This window comes from Sturnus vulgaris, chromosome 7 (genome assembly GCF_052056855.1).
Source record: "Sturnus vulgaris isolate bStuVul1 chromosome 7, bStuVul1.hap1, whole genome shotgun sequence".
NCBI classification, from domain to species: domain Eukaryota; kingdom Metazoa; phylum Chordata; class Aves; order Passeriformes; family Sturnidae; genus Sturnus; species Sturnus vulgaris.
The window spans coordinates 24,542,821-24,568,746 of record NC_142249.1 but is presented as its reverse complement, the minus strand read 5'-3'; the positions used below and the strand labels follow the sequence as shown (position 1 = coordinate 24,568,746).

At 36.5% G+C, this 25,926-nt stretch overlaps 2 protein-coding genes across 8 annotated transcripts in view; one reads left to right on the top strand and one right to left on the bottom strand.

Moving 5' to 3' along the window:
- SLC4A10 (solute carrier family 4 member 10) overlaps positions 1 to 18,253 on the top strand; it is a 145,504-nt gene extending 127,251 nt beyond the window's left edge. For 4 of the 7 annotated variants that reach the window (XM_088168140.1, XM_014880885.2, XM_014880884.2 and 1 more), the window contains 10 exons: positions 494 to 655; positions 887 to 1,000; positions 1,497 to 1,658; positions 4,388 to 4,639; positions 5,874 to 5,942; positions 8,164 to 8,337; positions 8,954 to 9,076; positions 11,811 to 11,878; positions 13,502 to 13,618; positions 18,121 to 18,253. In XM_088168140.1, the coding sequence (XP_088024266.1) occupies positions 494 to 655; positions 887 to 1,000; positions 1,497 to 1,658; positions 4,388 to 4,639; positions 5,874 to 5,942; positions 8,164 to 8,337; positions 8,954 to 9,076; positions 11,811 to 11,878; positions 13,502 to 13,618; positions 18,121 to 18,187 (1,308 nt within the window). In that variant the 3' untranslated portion in view covers positions 18,188 to 18,253. Of the gene's footprint in view, positions 1 to 493; positions 656 to 886; positions 1,001 to 1,496; positions 1,659 to 4,387; positions 4,640 to 5,873; positions 5,943 to 8,163; positions 8,338 to 8,953; positions 9,077 to 11,810; positions 11,879 to 13,501; positions 13,619 to 14,281; positions 14,320 to 16,645; positions 16,787 to 17,162; positions 17,189 to 18,120 lie in introns of those variants that run through there. The other 3 variants (XR_015804892.1, XM_088168143.1, XM_088168142.1) reach the window with 3 other exon arrangements.
- A 3,927-nt stretch (positions 18,254 to 22,180) lies between these two features.
- DPP4 (dipeptidyl peptidase 4) overlaps positions 22,181 to 25,926 on the bottom strand; it is a 38,996-nt gene continuing 35,250 nt past the window's right edge. The window contains exons 24-26 of the mRNA XM_014880883.2: positions 24,503 to 24,575; positions 24,186 to 24,259; positions 22,181 to 23,347 (exon numbers count right to left, since the gene is read on the bottom strand). Coding sequence (XP_014736369.2) covers positions 23,249 to 23,347; positions 24,186 to 24,259; positions 24,503 to 24,575 — 246 coding nt within the window. The 3' untranslated portion in view covers positions 22,181 to 23,248. The remainder of the gene's footprint in view (positions 23,348 to 24,185; positions 24,260 to 24,502; positions 24,576 to 25,926) is intronic.

The window sequence follows — 25,926 nt, the reverse complement described above, 5'->3', positions numbered from 1 at the left end:
GGCGCCTTTTAGGCCAATGCCACACATCCTAAATAGCTTTTTCTTCAATTGCTGGGCCTGTGAAGTGAAAACAAAAAAGCAGTTCTTGGGAATGCACCAGGAGCAGCCTTTTTCTTTGTGCCTTTTGAACTTTTCTTTCCACACTTGGAGAGTGTTAGTAAGCGTAAATCTGTATTTCTACACAGAAAATAAATCAGTGTACTTGCTGAGTTTGGAAAAAAACCGCTGTTTTTATATGAATGCCTTAATTTGTGGTATATCTTAGTGACTTCATCATTTAATATGGCTAAAAAAGAGATTGCTTTGAGAATTTTCCATGCAGACTAGATACACACATAGGGGGGTTTGAGGTTTAAAAGAATAAATATCTAGTAATTGTTTTACTATTTCTAATAATACAATTTGGTTGCAATTTAGGAAATAAATTGGAAAGAAAATGTTAGTGTAAGCATGGATAATTTTTAGAACAATGCTCTTTTTCTCTTCCTGATAGGAATGTAAAAAGTTTCATGGTGAGTTTGTTGGACGAGCCTGTGGTCATCATGGCCCTTACGTTCCAGATGTCCTCTTCTGGTCTGTCATCCTGTTCTTCTCTACAGTAACGCTCTCATCCACACTGAAGCAGTTCAAAACCAGCCGCTACTTCCCAACAAAGGTATGTGCTGTTATTTCAATTCAAAAGTTGGCATTAGTCATGTCTAAGTATGAATTTTGTATGCATTGCAAATGCAGTAAACTGCTGGCGAAGTAGACAGTGCATCTTTCCTCTGTTAGAAACTTGTATCAGAATAAGCATGGTTTTAGCTGTAAGCTAAAGCTGTAAGCTGTACTAAAACAGCGAGGAGAATGTTTTAGTTAAAATTGTAATTTCTCTCAACAATCGTAGGTACGGTCTGTTGTCAGCGATTTTGCTGTCTTTCTCACGATTTTGTCCATGGTTTTAATTGACTATGCCATTGGAATTCCATCACCAAAACTTCAGGTTCCAAATGCTTTTAAGGTAAGTTGATAAATTTCACTGCTTTGTAATTTTGAAAAGTAATAGTAAACTACGATGGGTTTATAATTTTTTATTATCATCCTCATCAAGGAGTAGTGATGCTGTTTTAAAATTTTTGTGTTCACAATGTATTATGCAACCTCTCTGATTCATGAATCATGTAAGTGAACCTCTCCCATCAGGCCCCTTCTTGCTTCCTAATGTTATCACTGCGAGATTAACAAGACTCAAATCGCCCAAATCCTAGACTACTGTAATGTTCTGGGGCTTCCTCCAAATTTTGGGTTTACTGTATCAAGTGCAACCAAGTCCGTAATAATCCAGATAATTTTATTATATATAATTTCTTGTTTTGGCATCTGAGGAAGTTTAGTGCTCTATATAGATTGGTTTTAAAGGAAGACATATCATAATAATGTTTTGTATGTATTCTTGTGAGATTGAAATGTAAATAACCCTTACAGTTCTGACAGGCCATGCATGACTGTTTTTGTAGCCCACCAGAGATGATCGTGGCTGGTTTATTACTCCTTTGGGGCCTAATCCTTGGTGGACAGTGATAGCTGCTGTAATTCCAGCCCTGCTTTGTACTATCCTTATCTTTATGGACCAGCAGATCACAGCTGTCATTATCAATAGAAAAGAACACAAACTAAAGGTATTCAGTCAAAATTTATACTTTCACTGTTGTTTTCTGCTTCAGATTATGTAATGTGCATCCATCTACTTGAGTGTGTTAGTTTGTTATATATTATATATATTAAATTTTTAAATTTTAATGCTTTAAAAATGTAATTTTTATGCTTTTTTCTTTGTTGGTCTGTGTAGTACCTGTGCCCCGTGTCAGTGATCCACTGCCATACAGAAAACTTTATGAATGTCATTTGGAATACAAATTCTGAACTAAGAAAGTGCTACCTTCAGTGCTTCAGTAGAAGCATGATTCATTCACTTAAATAAAAAAAAAAGCCTTCAAGTTAATAATCTCCTTAAATACTACAATATTAATTGCCTCTTCAGGTATTGATAGTGTTCTACTGGATTGGATTTTTAAAAGCGACTTGTGGGTTATTTTGTAATATAAGATCTTTTTTCCCCTCTCTCCATCCTTCTCTGTGGTTCTACCCATCCTTTTTAAAAATGCCCTTCCTATATTAAAGAAGGGGAAAGAATAAAACTGAGCCTTAGAGGCACAATGGGTTCTTAAAACAACATAGGACAACTTCCTGCTCTGTTCTCTAACACTTTAGTTGCCTACAGATGGAGAGAGAAAAAGGGACATCACCCCTCTGAAAAACTGTTGGGCAAAATCTAGCAGCAGGTTTCTGTACATGTATATGCAGCAAGCTTAGGCTTTTTTTTGACATACTTTTAATAAGCAGCAATCCAATCCCAAGTTGCTTTAGCAAATGCATTTGCAACCTTCACTTTGCATTGCCTCTTCTTGGATGATTGTGACATTTGATATGTTCTTTTTTTGCCCTCTTTGTCAGCCTGGCTCTTCATGTCAATCCATAGCATTGCATGTGGTTAACTTGACAGATGCAGGAATTTGCTGCCAAGCTTTGGAATGTGTTTTTTCAGCACTGGCATCTGGGAGTCAGATGGTCCTCCTGGCTGCCCCCTTGTCTTGCTGCGTTTTAGTTTTGCTGGGGTCTGGTGTAGCATCACCTGTTGCTATGCTTCCTTTTCTTCCCATATGTCAGGTTCCTCAGATCATGTATGAATGTGAGGAAATGCTCTCGGATTCTGTATGCATTAGCAGATACATTCCTCATAAATGTGTCAGAAGGTAAAAAAAGGTGTCTCTGTTAGGATTTAGAATTAAACTCTTTCTTTGAGTGCATTGTGCCTGCAACTAATATCTGTGTTTGACACATCTCTGAGTTTGTCAAGATGTGTCTTGGAGATAAGATTCATAAGCACTTTTGGGGAGTGAGGGAAGGTTGCTGGAGTTGATTCTCTTCATTTTCTTTACTTTTCCCCCTTTTTAAATAATGTAAGCAAATAAGATGGCATTTTCATTTTGATATGTGGCTTACATTTTCATAAACCCAGACGCTTCCCATTTTAGAAGTAAAAGTTGTCTTCATAAAGAAATGATTTGTTTGCTTCCAACTCATTTTCCCCTCTTTTTTTATACTTCCCATAGCAAATTCTGGATAGTGCACATTTCAGCTTTTGGCAGTCTCTGTAGCAAACCCTTCCAAGTTTAGTTTAGTTACTTTTTTTATGTCAAAAGGCATTTGCATGGGTTTACAGGCAAAATTATGGTTCAACATATTCACATTGTTTGCATGAACATCGCAGTTTCACCAGACCATGACACTGGATTTGTTGCCATATTGCAAAGTTTTGTGGAGATGGCTAACTACCTGACTTTTTAAAGGAAAATAGCTTGAGTTGCTGCTTGCAGCTGTGAGGAGGTCCTGGATACTTGCTAAAATTGAAGTGAAATATCCCACTCAGCTATGGTAGCAGATATCTATAGAACCAAGCTTGATGCATTTTTCTTTTTCAAGTGAAGGTTGTAATTGCAGGTTTTTAAATTTATCTAAGATTCGGCCAAAGGGTTTTATGCACAAAAGCAAACCATTATCCACCTGTTGGTGAATTTATGTAGCATTTGACCACTACAGAAGTGATCCAAACCCAAAGGTTTTGTGCTGACTTTTCATATGAATATTATGATGCTATGTTTGAATAAGAAAACCAATAAACCAGTACCTGATTTTATATTTTAATTTAATATATCTTATGTTCTATCTACCTGCACTCATCTAAGTTTGAAATGAAACTACGTTAGTGAAAATGTGTATCATGTGCTTACCATCTTAAAAAAACTTTAGAAGGATCAGTGTGGTTTTATGGCCCTTTCTAGCATAAACTGACTTTCCAAATGTTATGGATTGTTGTGTAGGGACCAATAAAAATACATACTTCTCCACCTCTTTGTAAGAATGGATGGAGAGTCTACTAAGATTAATGCAGTGGGCAGTTGGCAGCCAGCTGGATATTCTGCTTATTGTTAAGAAGAGACTTAGTTAAAACAGAAAATGTATGTATTTTCCAGTGCCTTACCAGTACCAATTTTACAAGCAGGAGAGCTGCTTGGTGCCCACTCTAGGGTGGGTTTGTGGTACACTGGACTCATAACTAGAAGGAGTCCAGAGAACTGAGTGTGAAGTAGTATGAATTCCCCTTAGATAAGCAGTCTGCCATCCCCACTGACTCAACCTGCATAACACATAGAAGGAAGTTATTTTTTTCCTACAAGTCTCAAAGTTTTAATTGTCTCTAGCTGTTCATTAGGAATGCCTGCCAGGAGTGTTCTCCTTAATTCAGATGTCATTTTACATCTTCTTTCCATCCTTACTTTTTTAACAGAAAGGATGTGGATACCACCTCGACCTACTCATGGTGGCAGTGATGCTTGGTGTGTGCTCTATTATGGGATTGCCGTGGTTTGTTGCAGCCACTGTCCTCTCTATTTCCCATGTGAACAGCTTAAAACTGGAATCAGAGTGCTCCGCTCCAGGGGAGCAGCCAAAATTTCTTGGAATCCGGGAGCAGAGAGTCACAGGGCTCATGATTTTCATCCTTATGGGCTCATCTGTCTTTTTGACAAGTATTCTAAAGGTAATTTGGGGAAGTAAGGGAAAGTTAAAGAATACTACATTGAACATTTCACTGTTGTTACTGTATTATTTAATGAATGATCTTTCCAGGCACATTACTAACTAGCATAATGGGAGTCTAAAGTGGAATTCTAATTTTACTTAATAAAGTGCCTAGGGACTTCTAGCATTTTAAAAAATAAAAACCTTGTAATGAAAATCTGGCCTCACTGAAGTCAAAGGGAATTCTGCCATTGAGCTGCAGTAGATGAAGATTAACACTTTGTCAATACTTTGGGCCCATGGCAAATTATCATGAAACAGTCTTGTTATACCGATTTAAAATTTATTTAGATAATTTAAAAACACTTTGTGGTTCCGAGTAATTTACAAATATTTCCACAGTTGCAAGAGAAGGTCTATGGTTCGTTTCTTGGAAATGAACATGAAAATTATCTCATGCTTCCTGAATACTCAAGACAGCTCACCAGTGTCCTTAAAAAGGGTGTCTAGTTATATGTAATACCATGTATACACTTAATACTTTTTAAAGTATTATCTGGCCTCTGTGAAATCAGTGAGAGTTTTGGCACTGGCTTTAGTAAAAGCAGAATTTAGTCTTGCATATTGTTGCAGTGAGGTCAATAAGCTCTTAGAACCTGTACTTCCCCGCAGTATTTTATTAAGTATATCACAAAGCCCTCACTTTGAAAAACACAGAATGTGCATTTTGTGCATTTAGTATTTCTAACAGATTCTTCTCTATGGACGTGCTCATTTACCTACATGGTATATGCTGAGAACTTGAACATAAAAAAATCTCTTAAAAATCATTCCTCAGAATCACTCATCCATTTTTAAATGCTTATAGCACAAAATATTACTTTTAGCAGTAAGAAGTATTTTGTGGATCTTGAACATTTTTCTGAGCGGTATTTAAATCAAAAGAATTAAGTGTAAATTAAGGCTTTCAGGTTTTTGTGTAGTTCTGTTAATTTTATTAATAGAGAATTAGGTGTATGGTAATAACTAGCCATGAGAGGAAAATAAATATACAAAGCCAGATTCTTCTTTTGCTTTATACTCTGAGAAACATTATTAATTTATAATTGAGTGACTCTGAATTTACAACTTGTCTGATTAATGCAGGCATATGGCACTTTGTATTTCAACTGTTTTGAATGTCTTTCTAGAAGCATTTAAAATTGTTAAGTAGTATTTAATATGCTCTTCCCTTTCTCTGCTTGTTTGTGCAGTTTATTCCTATGCCAGTACTTTATGGAGTGTTTCTTTACATGGGTGCTTCATCTCTAAAGGGAATTCAGGTAAAATGGATTTATGATGACTGTGTTATTGACAATGCTTTCTATAAGAAATATAGCTGTACTTTTTATAACATTGTACTCACTTTTATGTATAATCTTAAAGGAATGTTGCCAACCTTTAATTTTTGAAAGTGACTCACTTAGGAAAATTGATTCTCTCTAAATACAGTATTCCCTCTAGGTAATATGCTCCATTTTCCCCCCTATTTTTTGGGTGGTGATTTTTCTCTTCTGTCTTGTTACAAGGGAATTTTGCTGAGCCTAAAAACTGAATAATACCTATCAGGGGCTCTTCCCTCTCTGCTGCCTCCCCATTCACTTGCTTGCATGCTGCCTTTTCCAAGTTCCTTTGCAGGGCTACCTGTATCTTGAACTTTGCCTTTAGGGCTAACTTGCCCTAAAACTAACATAAGTGAAATTTTCAAGGTCTTCCCTGTGCAAATAAACACTCCAGGCAAGGAGGGGAAACTGTTGCAAGCCACAGTACTTCAGGGATGAAGGGCCAAGTCAAGTGGAAGGGCAGCATTCCTGCAGTGGCCTTAAGTAGGAGTAGCTGGCAGAAGCCTGGCATTCCAGCATTCAGGTTGGGGCTGTGCTGTGTTGTGTTTCTCCTGGCTCATTGCAGCATTAAATGGCACAGTGTCAAATCCTCCAGCCCACGAGGCATCGACACACTTTCTGGGACAATTGAGAAAGAAAAATCACATAGTGAAAACACAAGTTACACTGTGCAAAAGGTCAAATACAAAAAGCAAAGAAAATTTCTGATTGTTTTTTCATTATATTTGATTACAAGTGACTTCCATTTGTAAGCAAAGCTGGGAACTTCTTTTTTTTTGACTGGTGGTCTCTATTCAGATACTCTTTTTTTATAACTCTGCCTATCTCTTATGCTTTGGGTTGATATTCTCAGAAGTGTAGCTTTGCTTTTACTGAGGTTTAAATAATTTCAATTTAATATGGTTCGGCTGTTTCTCAGAACAGGGGTATAAGAAAGCACACTACACTATTGAGGAGTGTTTTTAAGGCATGCTGAAATCTGGCTATCTTTACTTGGAAAAGTGATAGCATCCCCCTCCTTATCTCCCTCCCCCATGCTGGGACAAGGAATGGAGATTTGATAAGATGGGTTTTGTGGGAGGATGTGCTTTTTGCTGTTTCTGTGAGAAAGAAATCTGCTCAAATCTGGTCAAATTGTAAGCCTTTAAAAAAAATGCAGTTTGCACATGCTCAATAAAAATTTTCAAAACTTGACATTGCTGAAGGCTGTGTGAATATAGCATGGCTCATCCATGCAGGGAGAATTGGTGTATCACCATCATGACTGTGCCATGACACAAATGTCTCAGGTCAGTATGGAGCCAAATAGGCCTGAAAAATAGGAAGCCCTCACATACATTGCTAGCAGCATGGCAGTCAGCTTTCTGGCATTCGTTCCATTTTCTTTTTTTTTCTTTTTCTGTTTCTGTGAATAAAGTGAAATATGGAGAAGAAAACAGCCTGAGATAAAGTGTCTGGTGAAGTAAAAGAAACGTTGTTGATTCACAGGAAATAAAAGACTGCAGAGGTCCCTCCGTGAGCAGCTTTTTATGTGCTAAAGGAGGCAGAGCTCAGTTGTTGCAGAACGAGTCTAGGATGTATTAGGCAAGCAGTGTGCCAGTGCATATGCCCAACAGGATCAACCAGCTTTCCCTTCAGTTGGATTCACAACTCATTCATGACCACTCTGAAGTCTGGCTCTGCCTAATGTTAAGAGTTAACAATTAGCAGTGCTATTTCAAAGTAACCACTTTCTTTGTGTGTAACATCCAATGAACAGGGTATTCCCTGCAGTATGGCTACACGGAATGTAATTCAGCAGAATTCAATGTCTCAGCACATCTGCAATACAACCCAGGGAGACACATGTGTATTAAAATGGAAATGAAATATGACTAACTAAGTAATTAAACTTTGCTTAAATAGCACGTTTTGCATTCATACTCTGGTGGCTCAGTGGTGAGAAGACAAGTCCTTTGCCACTGCTGGACTAGTCCAGATTAAAGGTTTATGGTTGTAACTGAAGAAGTCTCTTCTGTGCTGCTGAAATAATGTAGTTTTTGACTTTAGAATAACAAGCCTATCCTGCCTAATAACAAGATCTGTTAGGCAGTGTGTGAATGCCAGCATAGATGATCCTACACCTCATTTTGATCCAAACTTTTAAAATTTTCTCTTTCAGCTTTTTGACAGGATAAAGTTATTCTGGATGCCTGCAAAGCACCAGCCAGATTTTATTTATCTAAGGCATGTTCCTCTTAGAAAGGTCCATCTCTTCACTATAATTCAGCTGAGTTGTCTCGTGCTTCTCTGGATTATAAAAGTTTCAAGAGCTGCCATTGTCTTTCCTATGATGGTATGACATTTTTAAAATTTCATTTAAAAATCCCTTTTCACTTGTGGATAATTATAACAAAAGAAAAAATAATTCTGGGCAGTTAATTATAATAATGATTTGATTCTGTGTTCAAGGACAATGTATTAAGTAATGAAAAATTTGACGTTTAACTTCTGTTTTGAGTCCTATGTGTAGATATCCCAACTTATATTCTCTTAGGGAAAATTCTCTTAAAGAAAAATACTAAAATTTATTTGATATTTTTTATTTAAGGAATATTACTAAATCCTGTTACAGAAAGAACATACACGTATTGAGGAAGACTGCTTATTGAACTATGGAGCCTAACAGTTCTGTGTCTTGGGAGAAATAAAGACGGTCTTCTGCTTAAGTGATTTCTCTGAAATCACTAGTTTCACTGGCAGAAAATAGGAGATATTTACTGACCTCCGTGATTGCTCAAAGGAAGCATGGCTTGAAGCATTTTACAAAGGAATAGCAGCTGTTAGCTTATTAATACTAAAGGATAAAATTTTAGCTACATACTGGTCACTTGTGGAAGTATTCTTCTACAAGTGTATTTGTCTGTTTTACTTGCCTAATTTCCTAATTCTTTGAATTAATATCTTTGCAGGTCCTAGCTTTGGTATTTGTCCGAAAACTCATGGATTTCTTTTTTACCAAGCGGGAGCTCAGTTGGTTGGATGATTTGATGCCTGAGAGCAAGAAGAAGAAACTGGAAGATGCTGAGAAAGAGGTGGGTCATGATTTCAGGTTTCTTTCTGTGTAGCAATTTATCAATTTCTCCTTTGGACATGTAGAGAAAATTTTGTAAGGCACATTCCATGCACCAGGCAGACTTGTTAACAGTATCTAAGTGTAATATTGTCATATTTTGCATAAGTGCTTTTAAGGTTACAAATCTGATTGGCCTAGGTGGGGATGTAGATTCTCAGGCTGCCATATTGTCATATAAAATATTATCCACAGTCCTGCTGGGGATTGCTTCTGAGACCACTCAGAGGGTGTGCACAGATGAACCTATGCCTGTAGGAAAGCCCTCAGGTGCCAGCCCTGGGACACTTGGATGCTGCACTGGGCTGGGTCTCATCCCTGCAGGAGATGCTAAGAAGTGCAGAATTTAAGGCCCTGAATGTCCCAGCTACCTCTGAGCCTTACTCAGGGAACAGGGCATCACTCTGTGCCCTTTCTGCTCAGCAATGTCATAACCCTGTGCAGTGTCCCAGTTACACTCTGGGCCAGAGCTATCCTTCTGTTTGCAGTAAATTGTTTCTGCAGAAACAATTTACTATGACTCTGCAATGAAAAGGTCAGAGACACTGCTAACCCAGTTAACCAGATGTTCTGACTTGCATCCTGTGGCATTAACACCCTGTTGGCTGTTACAGATCTGGACTCCTCATCTTATTTCAAAGAATATGCATTTTAGATAATTTCTTACCAACCTGAAAATTATCCTTAGGGATGCCCTGAGACGTGATCCAAGACCAGTGAAATGTGTTTGTTAAGGATTCCCATTAGTAGCTTTATTTGCAGAAATAGGACACGAGCTAATAATTTGAATATGCAGCTATACAAACTAGATTACTCTGCCTTCAGGATTGATTCTTCTGTGACCTTTGAAAACTCCCTGCCTCATCTGTAACCTGGAGAACTTTTGATTTCCTTGACACATTCAACATACTGTCATTTAAAGATTTTACCTGTAAGAAACATCAAGATGATTATTTACTATTACTAGTATGTGCCTGTAAAATTACCAGGCTGAAATGAAAATATGTGAGTCATTGTTTTTCTCCCTTGAATCAAAGCAGACCAGAGAGTTGTTTCATCACGGTGTGTGTTGTCATCACAATTCAGAGTAACCAGAAGTAACCAAGGTAGCTCTCTTCTTTGGGTCTCGTTATTGGAAAGAATTCCTTGCTATCCTTATGTTTTGGTTATATGTCACTTTTTTCCTTCCCTTGCTTGATAGGATGGCATCAGAAAACAAAACTGGGAAAATCTACTGGTGTGATTTTATTTCATTCACTGTCTATTTTGAGAGGTTATTTTTACATATTTTGGCATTTCTAAATATTTAGAGCTATTATTAAAACTGTTCAACTGTCAAAAACTTATGAAGCTGTGAAGCCTGGAAATGACAAAATTAACTAGTAATAAAAAACTTCTGACATGTAGCCTAAGGAATTAATTGGAGAGTTGCGATCACACAGCTTTTAAAAATAGAAGTATTCTACCCACAAGAATATTCAGAAATATAGTTGACAGGATCTGAAACTTACTTGATTGGATCCTAATTTCATCACTTAAGTTGTTTTTATATTTTTAGGCCATGTTTTTTCCAGGGCTTTGTACATTTTTAGTGGATATGATACGTGCCTTCTCCTCACAGACCTCCTTTGGAAGCCACTTTGATGTTAATCAATGAAGTCTTTCTGAGACAAGAATGAACAAAGGACTTTAACATTTGAAGAAAAAAAATATTGTGAATGTTGAAATAGTTGTAATAATAAAGCATTGAAGAAACAAGTTTCTGAGCAGAGAGAAATTAAATTCTACTGTTTTGGAAAACTGTACTGGCTCTTGCAGCTAATACCAACAATCAGTGTTTTTGATGCATGTGAGACTTTGGTGATCTGCCAGAAAATGATAAATTCTCTTTTTAGCCAACCCATGCTTTCAGACAGGCACTAGTGAAAACTGTTACAAAGCCATCTAATAAAGGGAAGAAAGCTGTGGAGTTCTCCAGGTGTCTGTTGGGCTCACACACACACTGCAGCAATTTAGAGCAGGGTTTGATGGTTATGCCAAGACTTGTTAACTCCTAGCTGTGGTTATCCTGACCTAAGGGGTGTGGACATGGAGAATCCTCTTCTGGAGGACTTGTTTTCCTTTGCTCTTGCAGGCAGGACATGGTGCTTGAGAGGTGTTCTATTCTTCTCCTGTCCCGCTAAGACAGATCTGCTAAATTTGCAATTACTTTACATAAGGTTTTTGGTAGATTCATCTCCGAATTTTCTTCAAGTGAAAACTAGTTTTGGGTCTCTTGTTTCACTACCTTTCACTGACAAATCAGTAATAAAATCAGTTTTATTAGTATTAAAACAGTGTGTGCAAACTTAAATCATCTTACCTAATTTTTGCATGTAAACATCAATGCCTATATCCTGTAATCAATATTATTTAAAATTCATCAGACAGTTGTTCACTCACTGTTACTAATTTTCCTCTTTATTGTTACAAAACAATGCTGTGTTTGACATTGGAAAATAGCATTAAGTGAAGATACATCTTTTTCAATGGAAGGTTTTAAATGTCAACTATTTAAAGTAAAAGTTAAAAAGTATCTTACTTTAAGAACTTCAAATAAATACTTAGCATTAAGAAAATGGAAAGATGATTACAGTAAAAAAAATTTCACTTTTCAGTTTCGTATCCTGTCTCATGCCTGAATTCCTTTGTTCTAGGAAGAGCAAAGTATGTTAGCAATGGAAGAGGAAGGGACTGTTCAGTTACCACTAGAAGGACATTACAGGTAAAATATACCTTTCCTCTTTTAGGTGAGTTGCAATTAAATAAAGTAAACATGTCACAGTATTTATTCTTAATGCTTACTGAATATCGGGAGGATGTTTTTCTGGTGCAGATGGGTGAACTGAACCATACACTGCAGCATTTAACAAGGTCAGCCCTTTTCTAGTCTTTCTACATGATCCCTAGGAAGAAGACACACTAGTTGGAAGTTTTCCATTGGGCAGGATTGCAGGATCAGACTGTTCACAGTGCAAAAGCAAGATGTAGAGCAGGTCAAACCCTTCACCCTGATGCAAGCAGGTATCCAGGAAAGGTTTTGAACACGCTGCAGAAAAACTAGGTTCTTACAGTATTTATTACATTCTAAACCATTCTGATTAAATCCTATTATGTAAGATGAGTGAATCAAGAGCTGTCCCAGGTAGGTGAGGCATAATGCAGGGTTGACACAACTAAAAAAGCATCTGTGTTATAGATAGTAATAATACACGTTGCCAGCTTATAAGGAATTAATGTAATTTAAAGTTTTCAGAAAGAAATTCTTTGTAAAAGATTTGAAATACCAGGTGACAGTAACCTCTGCATTAATGTGAGTTCATAGGAACACCATCGTAGACTGGCTTCTCTTTAACATTTTAACACAGTTACCCTAATGTCTCCTAATGCAAATCAGGAGATTTGTAACTGTGTCTCTGAACAATCTTGGCCTATTCCTTTTGACTCATCACACTACTCATGCTCTGTTTTTTTCCCTTGTTTTGTCCATACCTTTTTGTTGTAATTTATATTGGCAACATGTAGCTTAATTTACCTTGCAGTGTGATCTCTATTGATCCCCATTGTGTGTTGATGTTGGTAGAGTTGCCTGGATAATACCTGGTTCTCTGTACTGTAAGGGTTGCAGTCCTGTAGCTAAAAACTAGAGTCAAGATACTGGTGGTTAAAGTGGTTCCCCAAAACGTACGACAGCAAAGTTACTGAGGACCTACTGAACACCAAGTATATGTAACCATGAAGTCAGGAATAATGTACAGGCAACCCCTTAATACATTGAAGATTTTTTTATTCCTAAGTGTATAAATACATGTTTGGAGCAGTCCAGGTAAAGAAAAGAACATAATGGCTACAAAGTGCTACTTAAGGCTACTGATTATTTTGTTTAATTGGGGCATTTTTATTAACTCTCTTAAATATTTTATTCTGTTAAGGCTTTTGACTGCTTTTAAAATTGTTTTAATAGTAGGTGGAGTTTCAGAACATAAGTAGGACCTTTTGGGATTCGTGTTTAATCCAATGATGCCACTCTCATGCTGTGAGATCTTGGGCAATATTAAATTTCACAGTTCTTAATTTTTATATTGTTTATTAGTTGGGAGTTACACAAAAAAATTTATTGATGTTACTATGATTAATTACTGTCGAAAGAAGAAAATACTAAAAAGTGCTAAGATGTTCTGAGAGACTACTTAAGTAATTTTCCAGGACTTCTGAAGTTAAACAATTTCTTAACTTACATTGCACTTCATTATTGTCACCACTATCAGTTTTCAAGGATTTTTACTGAGTTAATAATTAATAAGACTGCTGATTGTTTTACTGTGTATTTACTTTCATTCTTGTCTAGAGATGACCCATCTGTGATAAACATTTCTGACGAAATGGCAAAAACTGCTGTGTGGAAGACACTGTTGATATCCTCAGAGAATGCAAAAGATAAGGAGTCAAGCTTTCCTTCTAAAAGGTCTTAATTTTTTTACTTCATTATGCTTTATATATTGGTATCAGACCAATATTAGAATATTTTGCTAGGGATTAGAAAGATTATTAGCATTTTGCAGTTTCATTTCTTATGTTCAGTTGTAATATTTGGAGCTCAAAACACAAATTCACTATTTATTTGAAAACAAAACTCACAAATATTTGCATGGGACTTAGTTATGCTCCAGTGGAAAATGAAGTTGAGCATGCCTGATGCTTGTGTGATGAACCACCAGCCTCCACCTGGATATTGCACAACAGCTGTTATGTTTGTTCTGCTTGCTTTTGTTCTTTCCTCTTGAAAAAGAAGTGATCACCACTGCCCTGGAAATAGCTGTATGAAGAACCCACTATTCTGAATGCAATCTAATAATATTTGGAGTGAAAATAATTTTATGATTGCATCATTTCTTTACATTTTTCTGCCTACTTCACTTGTACTCAAAACAGTTAAATAATTTAAAATTTTATTCCAGTAAAATGAAGCCACAATATTTTATCTGTGCTACAGAGTTACTACAGGAATAAGAAAATATTAAATTCAAGCACAGCGTGATTTTCTAAGAGAATTCTTTCCTCTGCTTCCATAAATTTAAAATTTAACAATTTTCTATTTAATTGTTTTGCATCACACTTCTGTCATAAACTCCCCTTCCTAATCACTCTAGAAGCTGGTTCCCAAAGGTAAGACCCTGTCCCTAACCTTTTCCTTGATTGTGTCTTCCAGTTCAAAATGGTGTCACTTTCGAACCCAAATGAGTTGACTTTGTGTAGTTTTTGGGGAGACAGAATGAGAAGAAATTTCAAATAAGAACATAGAATGTCTTCATTCAAGTCCCAATTATTAGAATTTGAAATTGACTCTGTATTTAAAATAGTGTATTAAAATAGTGTAGTGTATTCAAATGTCAAACTGAATTTATTACTAGTAATCTTTTTTAAAATATTGAATTATATTCTGCCCATTTCTAAATATACTTTTCAAAAGCCCATGTTTGAAACAGCTAGTCATTGTTTCAAGGTGAAGAGATGCAGTAAGAGAACACTTGTAGTGATATGTGCTTTTTAATTTTGTCACCCCAAAATGGCATGCTGCCTTCCAGTGTTCCTTTCCCTGCTCTGCATAAACAAGACAGAGCAGTTGATGACCAGAGAATCAGACACCTATGGAGCAGCCCACTAATGTGGTCATTTTGATATTTCACTGACAGTCAAAACAGTGTAGCTCTTGTTTGCCTTCCACCCTGCACATGGACTGAAAAGGATCCTGTCACTGAAATCAGTGTGGTGCACAGGAGGAGGATGTACTGGAGGGTTTACTTATGTCAAGTGTCTCTGCTGTCCAGGCTGTGAAAGCCTGGAGAAAGAGAAGAACCTGATGTGGTACATTCACAGCCCCTGGCTCCACAGGAGTTGTGATTTTCCTGGTGGATGTTGCTTTCTTTGGTGGTAATGATAGATGATGTAAACATGACCCTCTGAACAAAGAGCATTCACACAGATTGTGGCTCACATAAGAGTTTTGGCCTTTAAACTGCAGTGAAATAGAAACTGATTTTCTAAAGGTCTCATATTAAATTTGTTCTTGTATCTTTGATCTTGAAAACAAAGACTCAGGAGAAAATATTTTTCTGGTTTTAGATATGAGTGTCCTGTTGTAAAGGAACAGCCTTGACGACTCTGAAATCCTGCACTTTTACGCACTCTAGCTTGTCTCAGACTCTGAGAGAGGAGTAGATTCAAAGAACTTTAACCCTGAAAGACTTTCTTTCTGATAAGCAAAGGCATAAGCAACTTTACTCTTAATTCATATTAGGGACAGAACTACAAAAATATTACAAACCATAGTGCATGTATCATTACACGAAGATATAATTCAATCCTAGGTAATTACTGAGGAAAAAACCCCTTGGAATGGTAGCAGTTGTAAGGGTAATTTTTGCAAATGATCAAGATCGGCAGTATTAGATTACACAATTTCCACAGTGAAGGGTACCTTATCGAGGGGGGGAAAAAAAATCTCATTTTGAAATAAATTTTACTGATGCCTTGTGAAGTTCAACTACATGATATTTAGTATTCCCTTTCTGCTGTCAGTTCTGTTTCCTTATATCTCAAAATATTATTAAATGGGGATAATTAATTTATGATCGTGTACTATGATTTTATGTAATGCCTTTTATGCAAGGCATTTAGCAATTAACAGTAAGCTACTCATAGTAATTAATTGCTGAGTTGACTTGACCCAATTATAAGCTAAGAAATTCTACAAAAAGAGATTTTAGGCAGGAAGAGTTTATACAAATGACTTCCCAGCCTGATGCATGGATAATTTCTATCACAAGATGTGCCCTGGCCCTGATTCTGTGAAGCAGCATAGTGTGAGAGAGCTCCTACATTCCAGTCTCCTGAATGTTTTTACCTGTCTAAAGAGAGGACTTGCATGGGATTCAGTCAAGTTGCCTAGCCATAGAGGCACCTGAACTTTGCAATTTTCCAAATTTCTTTTAAAATTATTTTTATAATTATTGTTAATAATTTAATAATATTTAATAATAATTTATAATTATTTTAAAATTACTGTTAAAATTCCCAGGGACCTAAAGGTGTGCCTTTGAGCCTTTCTTGGTAGAACTGAACACCAAGGCAACTATCTCAAAGCCAACCCTCTTTGGTACATGTAAATAAATATTCCTGTGTCTTTGCTTATAATATTAAGCCCCTCAGAGAGCAATTTCAAAGCATGTGCAGATCTGACCATGGACAGGAGATAGACTTAGCAGGTCTTTTAAAGTACTGGAGAAAGAGGCATCTGTCGCTTTGTGGATGGTATGAGTGAGCTCCCTTTTCTACATGAAGATACGAAAATCCCACATCCCAGACCTTCCTGCTCAGGCTTGTTAGACTACTCCCTGGTAGGAAGAGAGCTCCAACTCCTTTACAGATCCACCAGTGACGTGTTTTACTGGAAAAAGACTGGACTTGTCCTTTTTTTTTCAAATTTCTCAAGGCATTAAAGCCCACATCTGCAGGAGCTGCTCAGAGATGTGAATCCTAAATAGAAGGAAGACTTTCCTGGTATCACAGAGGCACCTAAAACGTGGAAATATTATAGACTGTAAGGCACAAAACACCTCAGTGTTTGCTTTTACTAAGCACAGGTAACTCCCTGCCTGCTGTACTGCTGCACTTTCAATTCATCCCCCTCTGGAATTTGTTTGCATACCCTTTGTGTGCAGAAAATGTAACATACCCAATTCTATCACTGTTCTACAGAAGGTGACAGATTTGGCAGTTGAAGTGGCAGAAGTTGGTATTCTTTAGCTATTTCCATTAACACCTCTGGAAGCTGCCATAGGCATAGAAGTAAGCTTTGGCTGAACTGAATTGTATCCTTAAAGCAATTTTTATGTGAAGAAAAATGTCAAATGATTGTAGAATTGTGCATGAATCGCCTAAAGAATTTGAGAATTGATCTTGCTTTCTTTAAGCCTTGTGTAACTCAGCCTATTTCTCATTCATTCTAGTTAAGGAATTATTCCCATGAAACCTGGTAGGTTTGTGCTTGCTGCAGGTTTGTTCTCAGAACCATCTGGTTTTTTTTAGATACCCTGCCACTCTTTGTTGAAGGCTTGGTTTGCCTGTGTTGTGGAAGCCTCTTTGCATTTTCATACTGTGATTGAGACTCATTGGAAGAACACGACTTTTTATTTATTTACGCTGTTGTAAATTAGGACACTCACACACACAAATCATCTGCTTTGCACGTATATTGCTTTCTGCAGGCAAATCAACATTGTTTTAACTGCGAAAAAAAAGCTGAATCCAAATTTCAACTCTGGTTTAGTGTTCTGAATGATATAGCTTTTGTCTGATCTTTCACTTTTTTGTTTTTTTTTAATTTATTTCCTTATAATGTAAACACAAGGAAGTAAATACTACACTCCACACGGGAGTGTTGTCTCTCCCCATCCTCCCCAGATTTCTGCTCTCCCCAGTTAAGAATGAAAGCCAAATCTATTTGTTGGATATTGGCTCGCACTACTCTAGTTCAGAAACATTCCTTCTAAATGTAGAGTTGAACAAGAGAATACATTTTAAAGACAAGAAATACTTACTATGACCTCTTGTTTGTTCCATTTAAGAATGTGCTAGTATTGTCTGAGAACTGTAGCACTGCCATTATTTAGCAAATTAAGTTGTATTTGCCAAAAAGTAAAAAAAGATGTGGCTATCTTTGCTTGCATGCTGGCTGTCTGTATACATCTTAAGTTCTTTACCAACCTTGTCACTAAAATGCTGGCTGATGTCTTCTATACCATTCAGCACAGAAATTTTCATTTGCTTTCCCAGTTTGTGCCATGAAGCATGAAAAATAAAGTATCTGTGCAATGCTGGTTTTCAGGTAGATAATATATATGTGTGTGTATGTGTGAGATAATGCTACTATAACTATTTTTTTTTGTTTCCCCTTTCATTTCCTAGTGCTGAAATAAGAAAAGAGAAGAAAGCTGACTCAGGGAAAGGTGTTGACCGGGAGACTTGTCTATGACTTGCTCTTCAAGTAATTTTTTTACAAACGAATTAAAGGAGTGCCACAAGCACTAAATATAAATGATTTACCTTGTAACTTTTGTCTTTCATCTCAAACTAGCACAGGTAATGTAGTGCAATACTTGTCTCATTCCACCTTGTCTACCTTGTCTAGTATCAATGTAAATGTCTGCAGTAGCCAATGCAAAAAATCTTTGTGTTCGTTGCTGATCTTGGCCATTTACCAGTACTTGCATCAGAAATGTAAGAAGCAAATTTTCTTTCAAATTCAATTTTCCTGTTAATAGGTTTGTACTGTATTTTGCTACTTTTTCTGTGTGAGAATACTTAATAATCTTGATTCAAGATGAACTTGAAAACCCTTGTTCCATTTTTTTTTTTTTTAAATCACCTGTCTAGTAAATTATTTCAGGAGACCCAAACTGACAAGCAAACATTAAGAAGTTTATAAAATAACAACTGATCTGACCCTGTGAATAAACTAACAAGGATAATCCTTTCCTCCTTAATCTGTCCTTTTGAAGTCATGGATTACTTTTGCAATGTGAATTGCAGGGTCAGATTCTGTATTTGTGAAGTTTTCCTTGATTTAATACAGTGTATTTAATATTAAAATTTCTATGTAACTGGAACATAGTCCTATATATATATAAATATATATATATATATATAAAATTATATATTAAAACATTTTCTCACCTTAGCTAACGAACACCACCACATCCTTTGATGTGAAACATGGGTACAGTATTTCTTACAACGCGGTTTGTGGTTACGGTATCTTATCTTGTATTGTATGAATGTTGCCATGGTAGGCCAAAAAAAAGCATTTGGTCATTAATCAATCCATTATTTTATAATAGGGAAAATTTTGTAGATACAAACAATACCCCACATGCAATTTTATCACCTACCCAATGATCTTCCTCTTTATTGCCTAAAATTCAGCCACATAAAGGGCATATTTATATTGTCTTCTCTCCACTAACAACTGTAAACCTTTTTGTTTCAGAGATTGTGTATAATACTTAAATGAGTATCCTGTTGTTTTGTTACAGCTCTTTATTATTCCATCAAGTACATATTGATTAAAAGATAAAAATAACATTGCAAAGTAAAATGTGGCTTTAGGGCTATTACATTTTTAGGATTGGATTTTGTTACTGCCTGATCCTTCAAGCTGCTCTTTTGTGTAAAAGGCTGCGAGCTTAGGTATTGAATGAATAGGGATGTGGAGCTAAAGTTTTATTGTGTTATTTGGAATTCACCGATTTTTAAATTTTTTAAGATAAATTTTTAAATTATTAAAATGAAAGCTAACTCTCAGTATTATGCTGTAACTTTGAATCCTAAAAACAAGAATTGTAGTCTTGCAATCTCCATAAGAACTCATCCATAGGACTCTAACATTCCCAGCTTTCCCAAATACTCTAATTTTCTATACACCTTGTGAACAAGTTTTCCCATTCAGCACATTTAAAGTATTCCAATGTTTTTGTGTATGCGAGTGTGTATGTTTTAATACTTTAGCCATATATAATTGCATTTTGCTGCAAACTTAAGAGGGTCACTGTTCTAAATTTACCTTAGCATTATGAAAGCCCGTTAAAAGCCATTTTTATGGAGAAAAAAAATCGAATGGACATGAAGAAGGATTTACATCTAATTCAATGTTTGTATATGTAAATTTAGGAAAAAAATACTGATGCATTAAGGTTAAATGCTTTGTTTTGTGTACTTGATGATAAATTGTAAGATTCCAATTGTTTTAAGGTTAGTATAGAAGCTCAATACTGGTTTGTCCTGAAAGCAGCCTGATGGTGTTTTAACATGTTGCTGACTTTGTTCCAGATAATGTATACAATCAAAATGTATTAGCTTCATTTGACCAACTCTTAGAATATTAAGAAATCAGTGTATTCAATGGCATTCTGTATTTCTGTTCAGTATTTCAGAGTGGTTTTATTTTAAAACACTCTGGTTTTGCGTGAATTTAAGTGCTTTTCCAATGTTAATCTTAACATTCTGAAATCATACATAATATAAAGCATATGTAGTGCTGTATTTACTTCTAATTTCATATTCCTGGTCAAAATTACTCAATTTCTTGGATGTAATTTATTACAGAAGTTTATGTGTACATGTGAATAGACTATTGTGTTTTTCACAATTAAGATATGTTACGTGAAAATAAATATTTATCCTAACTAATTTTCAATTTTATTTTTATACTGCAAAACCCAGAAGAGGTTTGCAATATCATGTGGTATTTGAAATGTCTACCTGACCTGAACGTGCTTCACAAATTAGTGAGTGGCAGAGCCCAGCATGGCTCCCCTTTCAAGTGGGGTCTCCCTGAAATATGCAAAGCTGTGGGTGTTGGCTCCCTGGGTGCAGCTGGCAGTGATGTACCTGGTCTGACCTTAACAGTAAGTGTGACACTGGGGACAGATCAGAGCTCGCTGTTCCAGGAAGAGAATGGCAATGAAGCTCCAATTTATTACTCCTGAGTTGGAGATGACATGGATCAAGCAGTAGTAGATGGATCTTCTAAGGGATCAATAGGTAAAGTCATACAATTTAAAATGCTTCTGCTCTTCTCAGAACCCTAAATTTCTGGTACTGAAAATCTTTAAGGCCATTAAGTCAGTATGTACAGTACTAATTCCATCTTACTAAATCCCCTTTGAGCTTCTTTGCCAATTATTAAACCAAAGACTAGAAGTCTCCCAGCCTAAGAATGGTAACAGTGACACCTCAAGCTTCAGCTGCTCCATTAGAATTTTACACAAAGTGTATTGTACAACAAACTTAAACATCCATTTCACACAGGAAAAAAGTAGAAAAAAAAGTAATTGGTAGATGTGTAACTAACTAGCATGTTGCAGTAATTCGGGCACAACTGATTTCTAGCTTTGGACATTAATGAAACGAGCTAGATATGTTCTGTGGCCTCAGTTTTAGTTATTTACCTCTGCTCATGCAATAAAACTTCCTTTTGTTTTAAGATTTGTATCACTGTCTATTAGCAGCATATCTTAGAAGTTGCTTTCCAGACAAAGATAATTAGCATTGCATTGTGTTATGCCTCGCAGGGGATGATGTATTAAGAGTACAGAAGAGTTCCCCAGTGAGATGCTAGAATTATTAAGGTAGGTCAGATGCAAAGAATTGCATCTTAATGAAAGACTTAGACCATATAATTTCTAGTTTAACTTATTTTTAAAAATGTTACTTTGATTATACTAATTCTTGCACTTATCTAATGAGAGCCTGGTGAAGGTAGTTTTTTGGATTATAGAAACACTTTTTTTTTGTCTTTATGCCAGTGTGAGTGATAACATTAAAATAAATCTATTTACTCTTGCATACACAAGCCATATCATAATGATAATCTTTTTTTAAACTTGTCTGTATTGCTGGGATCTACCTTATACTGATTTAGGTTTCTTTGCCTTGAGTCAAAAGAATGAGAGATGTGATGATATAGCCTCTGTAGAACTTTAACAGTGGTGTCACGTTAGAGCCACTACTGCCTTGAACCCAAGATGGCATTTGTAAAACCCAGCTCCAGTGTGTTTCAAAAAAATCCCAACCAACAGAACAAAACCACACATCAATCATATTTTGTGAGTCAAAGAATTATTTGTTTGTGAAAACAAAATCTAATTTTCTATTTGAGGCTTTCTCATTTAAGGACAAGCTACAAAATGTGTCTTAACATTCTTCCCCATGCTTTATCTGTCTGCATGAGTACTTTTCATTCACACCTAATGTCACTAATAGCCCACAATACAGACATAATCAGATGCTGGCATGTAATATCAAGAAGCTAAGTGTTAGATAATCATGTCACACTCCATTACATGATACCATTACACAAAATCAGAAGCTTCACTGTAAGTCATCCTCAAAATTAGTGGGGATTTAAAAAAAATTTCTAGTGTTCTTTTTCTGAAGCAACATTTTTAATGATATGGATTACACCTCCTTTCATAAATTAATGTATTTATTATTTTAAAGCAGCACAATTTTTAGTACAAGTGGATTGCATTTTTTCTATGAGAAATTGAGAAAATTAATCCTCAGATTAGATGGAAAAGCCTACCTGGAGTGCTGTAAAGAAAGCAGACATTTATTTGTAGGCTGTAAGGAAAAGCAGTTTTGCCAAAGAGCATGTTCACAGGAGAGTGACAGTCCAGGCCTTGCTTTAAGTGACTGCTAGTTCTCATTGAAATGTTTTATGTTTAAGAACCACTTCCTATTCATCAGTACATGAGCAACTTCTACATTAAAAAATGTGAGTCTTGTCGAGGTCCCAGAGATTTTGCAGTGCAGATTCCCAGAGTAGCAGCCTTATTTACTACAAAATAAGCAAAAATGACAGTACTATATGATAGCACACAAAGAAATTCAGTGCCACTGGTTTGATTAGGTATCATTCAAAATCTTTGGTGAAAGCTGGTTACATGCTTGCCTTGCAAGAGTTTTACAAAAGTAATACAAGAGATTGCAGAGAATACACACACACTTCAGGAATTGCAGTATAAAGTGTTTCATTCTGCACATATTAACATTGCAGTAGTCCTGATATCAATTCTAAAATAATAATTGTCAAGCCTTATGAATTTCTATAAAAATGTTTCTTCATTATTTTCACAGAAATTACTCCAGGGTTCATTTCATTTTTGCTGGAAACATTATTATATTTTTATTCTGCAAATTATCACAGGTGACATTTTTATCATTCATTACCCTGATATACAAACTGGATTGCTTCTCTTTTAGACTTAAATACCAAAAGGTAACTACTCAAGCAAGTATCATGCTTCCTAGAAGTCTGCAACATTATTCTGGTGATGTTAAGACCTGATTAAACACAATCAATAAAAATGCAATAGTTGCTTGGCAACAGGAATCATTATAAAGATTAGCATTTCATAGTGTACACCGGTATCCCAAGAGCTGGCTCTTATCTCATCTTGATTTATACTGGCTCAGAGTACATTATCTGGAGAGTTTTCTGGAGAAGTACCATCTAACAAGCAAAATGCTGGTGCTAGTGCAGTGAGAAGCACTGCTTTAAGAAGTGGCTCATATGGGTATAAATGTGCTTATGTGCTTGACCGGAGATGGAATGGTCTTTGTCAGTGTACCACTGTGTGAAAAAGAAATACAGAGAATGTTAGTTGCAGCTACATCTAAATGATGTAGATCAAACATGAGAGACACAAAAACCTGTGCAGCCATTTAAAATGATCCTAGCATGAGGCTTTCAGCATGGAGGCAAAGACATGATGGGCCAGGAAGCTGCTATGACACTTTACCCCTTCTTTGCATGTGGGACATGCTCCGTTTTTATGCTGAAGGTGTAAAAACAACATTTGGCTTGTCCACATGGAGGGTAGATTCGGCTGTTAGTGCCTGACCTTTCTCTGTTTGTATGTCCTTCGAGTTTGGCTGAAGGAAAACCATGCACTTGGCCTCCTTCTATACATCATCTTTTTTAGCACTGCTCCCCAAGGACTGAGAGAATGTAGGAAAGGAAGAGCTTGCACCTTAGTCTGAGAACTTCCATGCACAACGTAAGAAGGGGCAAACAACTGCTTGTCTTACAAGTTCAATGAACACCAGATGTGATGGACAGGGTATCTGGGATTTTGCTGAAGCCAGCCTTTCCTTTTTTCCTATCTGTAAGACACTACTCATTGCACTTGGGTATATGCAAAGGTTGGGACTGGCTGTTTGTCTGAGAACACAAAAAATTTAAGAAAATGAAAGATTAGGTAAAAAGGGTCAAATATGAGATGGCGTTGCGTTACAGTTTTTCTTGTGCAGAAATAAAATAGGTGCTTTATATTCATATTTCAGTTATTGAACATGAAATGCAACTATATGAACTTTCATTTAAAAGAAGGCAGTGAATTTATACCTTACCACAGGGAGCTTATGTTATTATTCTCATTTGTATAATGATAAACAAAACAGAACCGTACCATTGCCTGAAAATCCACTTCAGCATCAACAAGAGCTTTGGAAATCTGTGCTGCTTGCTGAAAGTGAACATTATCTGAAAAGTGGAAGAGGAAAAAGGTAAACAAAAACTGCTTCTGTAATACTCTGGGGGAAAATCAAAGCAATGAACACACTAGACTCCCCAGCACTGCTGACTGAACCATAGATTAGTTGCAAAAAGCAGTATTATTTTATTGATGCAAATGTAACAGCCTTGCCCCTTCATGCTTTTGTTTTGTCAGTAGTAGAATTGCGAACCTGTCTGTAATACTAAAATGTCTAATTAACTGCAACTCACCATCTGCTGTTCCATGAATAAGGAGATATTCAACTTCCTTGAATTTTTCAGCTCTGGCCATTACTGTTGAACTCTGAAATTAAAGGAAAAAAAAGAAAAAAGGTGCTATTTACTTGGATATGACTTGCTACCAATTGACTATGATTTGTGTTGACACTGTCTGGGGTCCTCCAGCTAAAATCAAGCATAGCCCTGCTCACCCTCCTCTGAACTGCCATGGGACAGGGTCACACATCCAGGGGCTGGGTGCTCACCCTCAAAGCAATCCACACCCACCTGCAGCTGTTACCAAGGTTATGGCTGCAAGGGAACAGGCGGCTGCAGGGAAGAGCTCTGGAGTGAGGTACACACTCAGTGCCTGGCCAGCAGGCTGGTAGCCTGCAGCACACCGTGTGTCATAGGTTTCCTGTGTGACTGCAGACAAGTTAAAAAAAATGTTGCCATGGCAACAGTGCACCCTGTGAAAGCAAGGAGTAGATCTTGCAGAGGCTACACACGTTATCTTCCCCACTGCAAGGTTCACCTGCAGGTAAGGCACCAGAGCTAATACTGCCTCAGTCTCCAGTAAAAATGGGTAACAAAAGTTTAGAAAAATGTGCTCTCCAAATATGAAAGAGAAATGCGTGAATTACAAGCACTAGGCCAAATCTCTAAATAGAAGCTGAGCTAAATTTTGGGAATGGAAATACGATACAGTGATGAAAAGATGAGATAAGACAAAAAACCCCCAACAACAACAAAAAAACCCCCAAACCAACCAGTATCCTTTGAGTAAATAATTTTCCACAAGTGCCAAGGGAAAATGGATAGATCACCTTACTATGCTTTCTTCCAGAAAACCAATGCTGTTTTAAGTAAATCTAATGTGAGTAGAAGCCTGATTTAAGCTGCGCTTCTGAGAACTTCACTTGGCAGGAGCAGTTTTAGAAAGAGGATGTCACTATTTTTCCTCTTCAGGCATTAAGTAAAATAAAGAAGTTATTTGTAAAAATACTTCAGAAAGAAGAAGCATATGAGATACTGTCTCTGTTTGTTTAAAACTGCTTTTTTTGCAAAACTGCTTTTCCTTACTGGTGATACTTCACTTGCTGTACTCACACTCAACATGAAGAGTCCCCTAAAACATGCTTTAAGGACATAGTACCTTTGTGTCCTTAAATAAGGTTTCAAGATAGGGAACACTCTCAAGTTAGGCGCAGTTAGACAACAAAGCAACAGCAGCTCAACAAACCTTAAGTGGGCAGCAAAAAAACCCCAACTTTATTTACCACTTCTGTTTTATAGTTACACTGCTGGGACAAAGGCTTTGAAAAGGTAATGTGCACAAGTACTGAGAATTAGGCCCTGCTGAGTGTAACTGGCTGTTCTAAAGATCACACAGCAGTCAACATTTTATCAGCACTCCACAAACAAGTTAAGGTTTG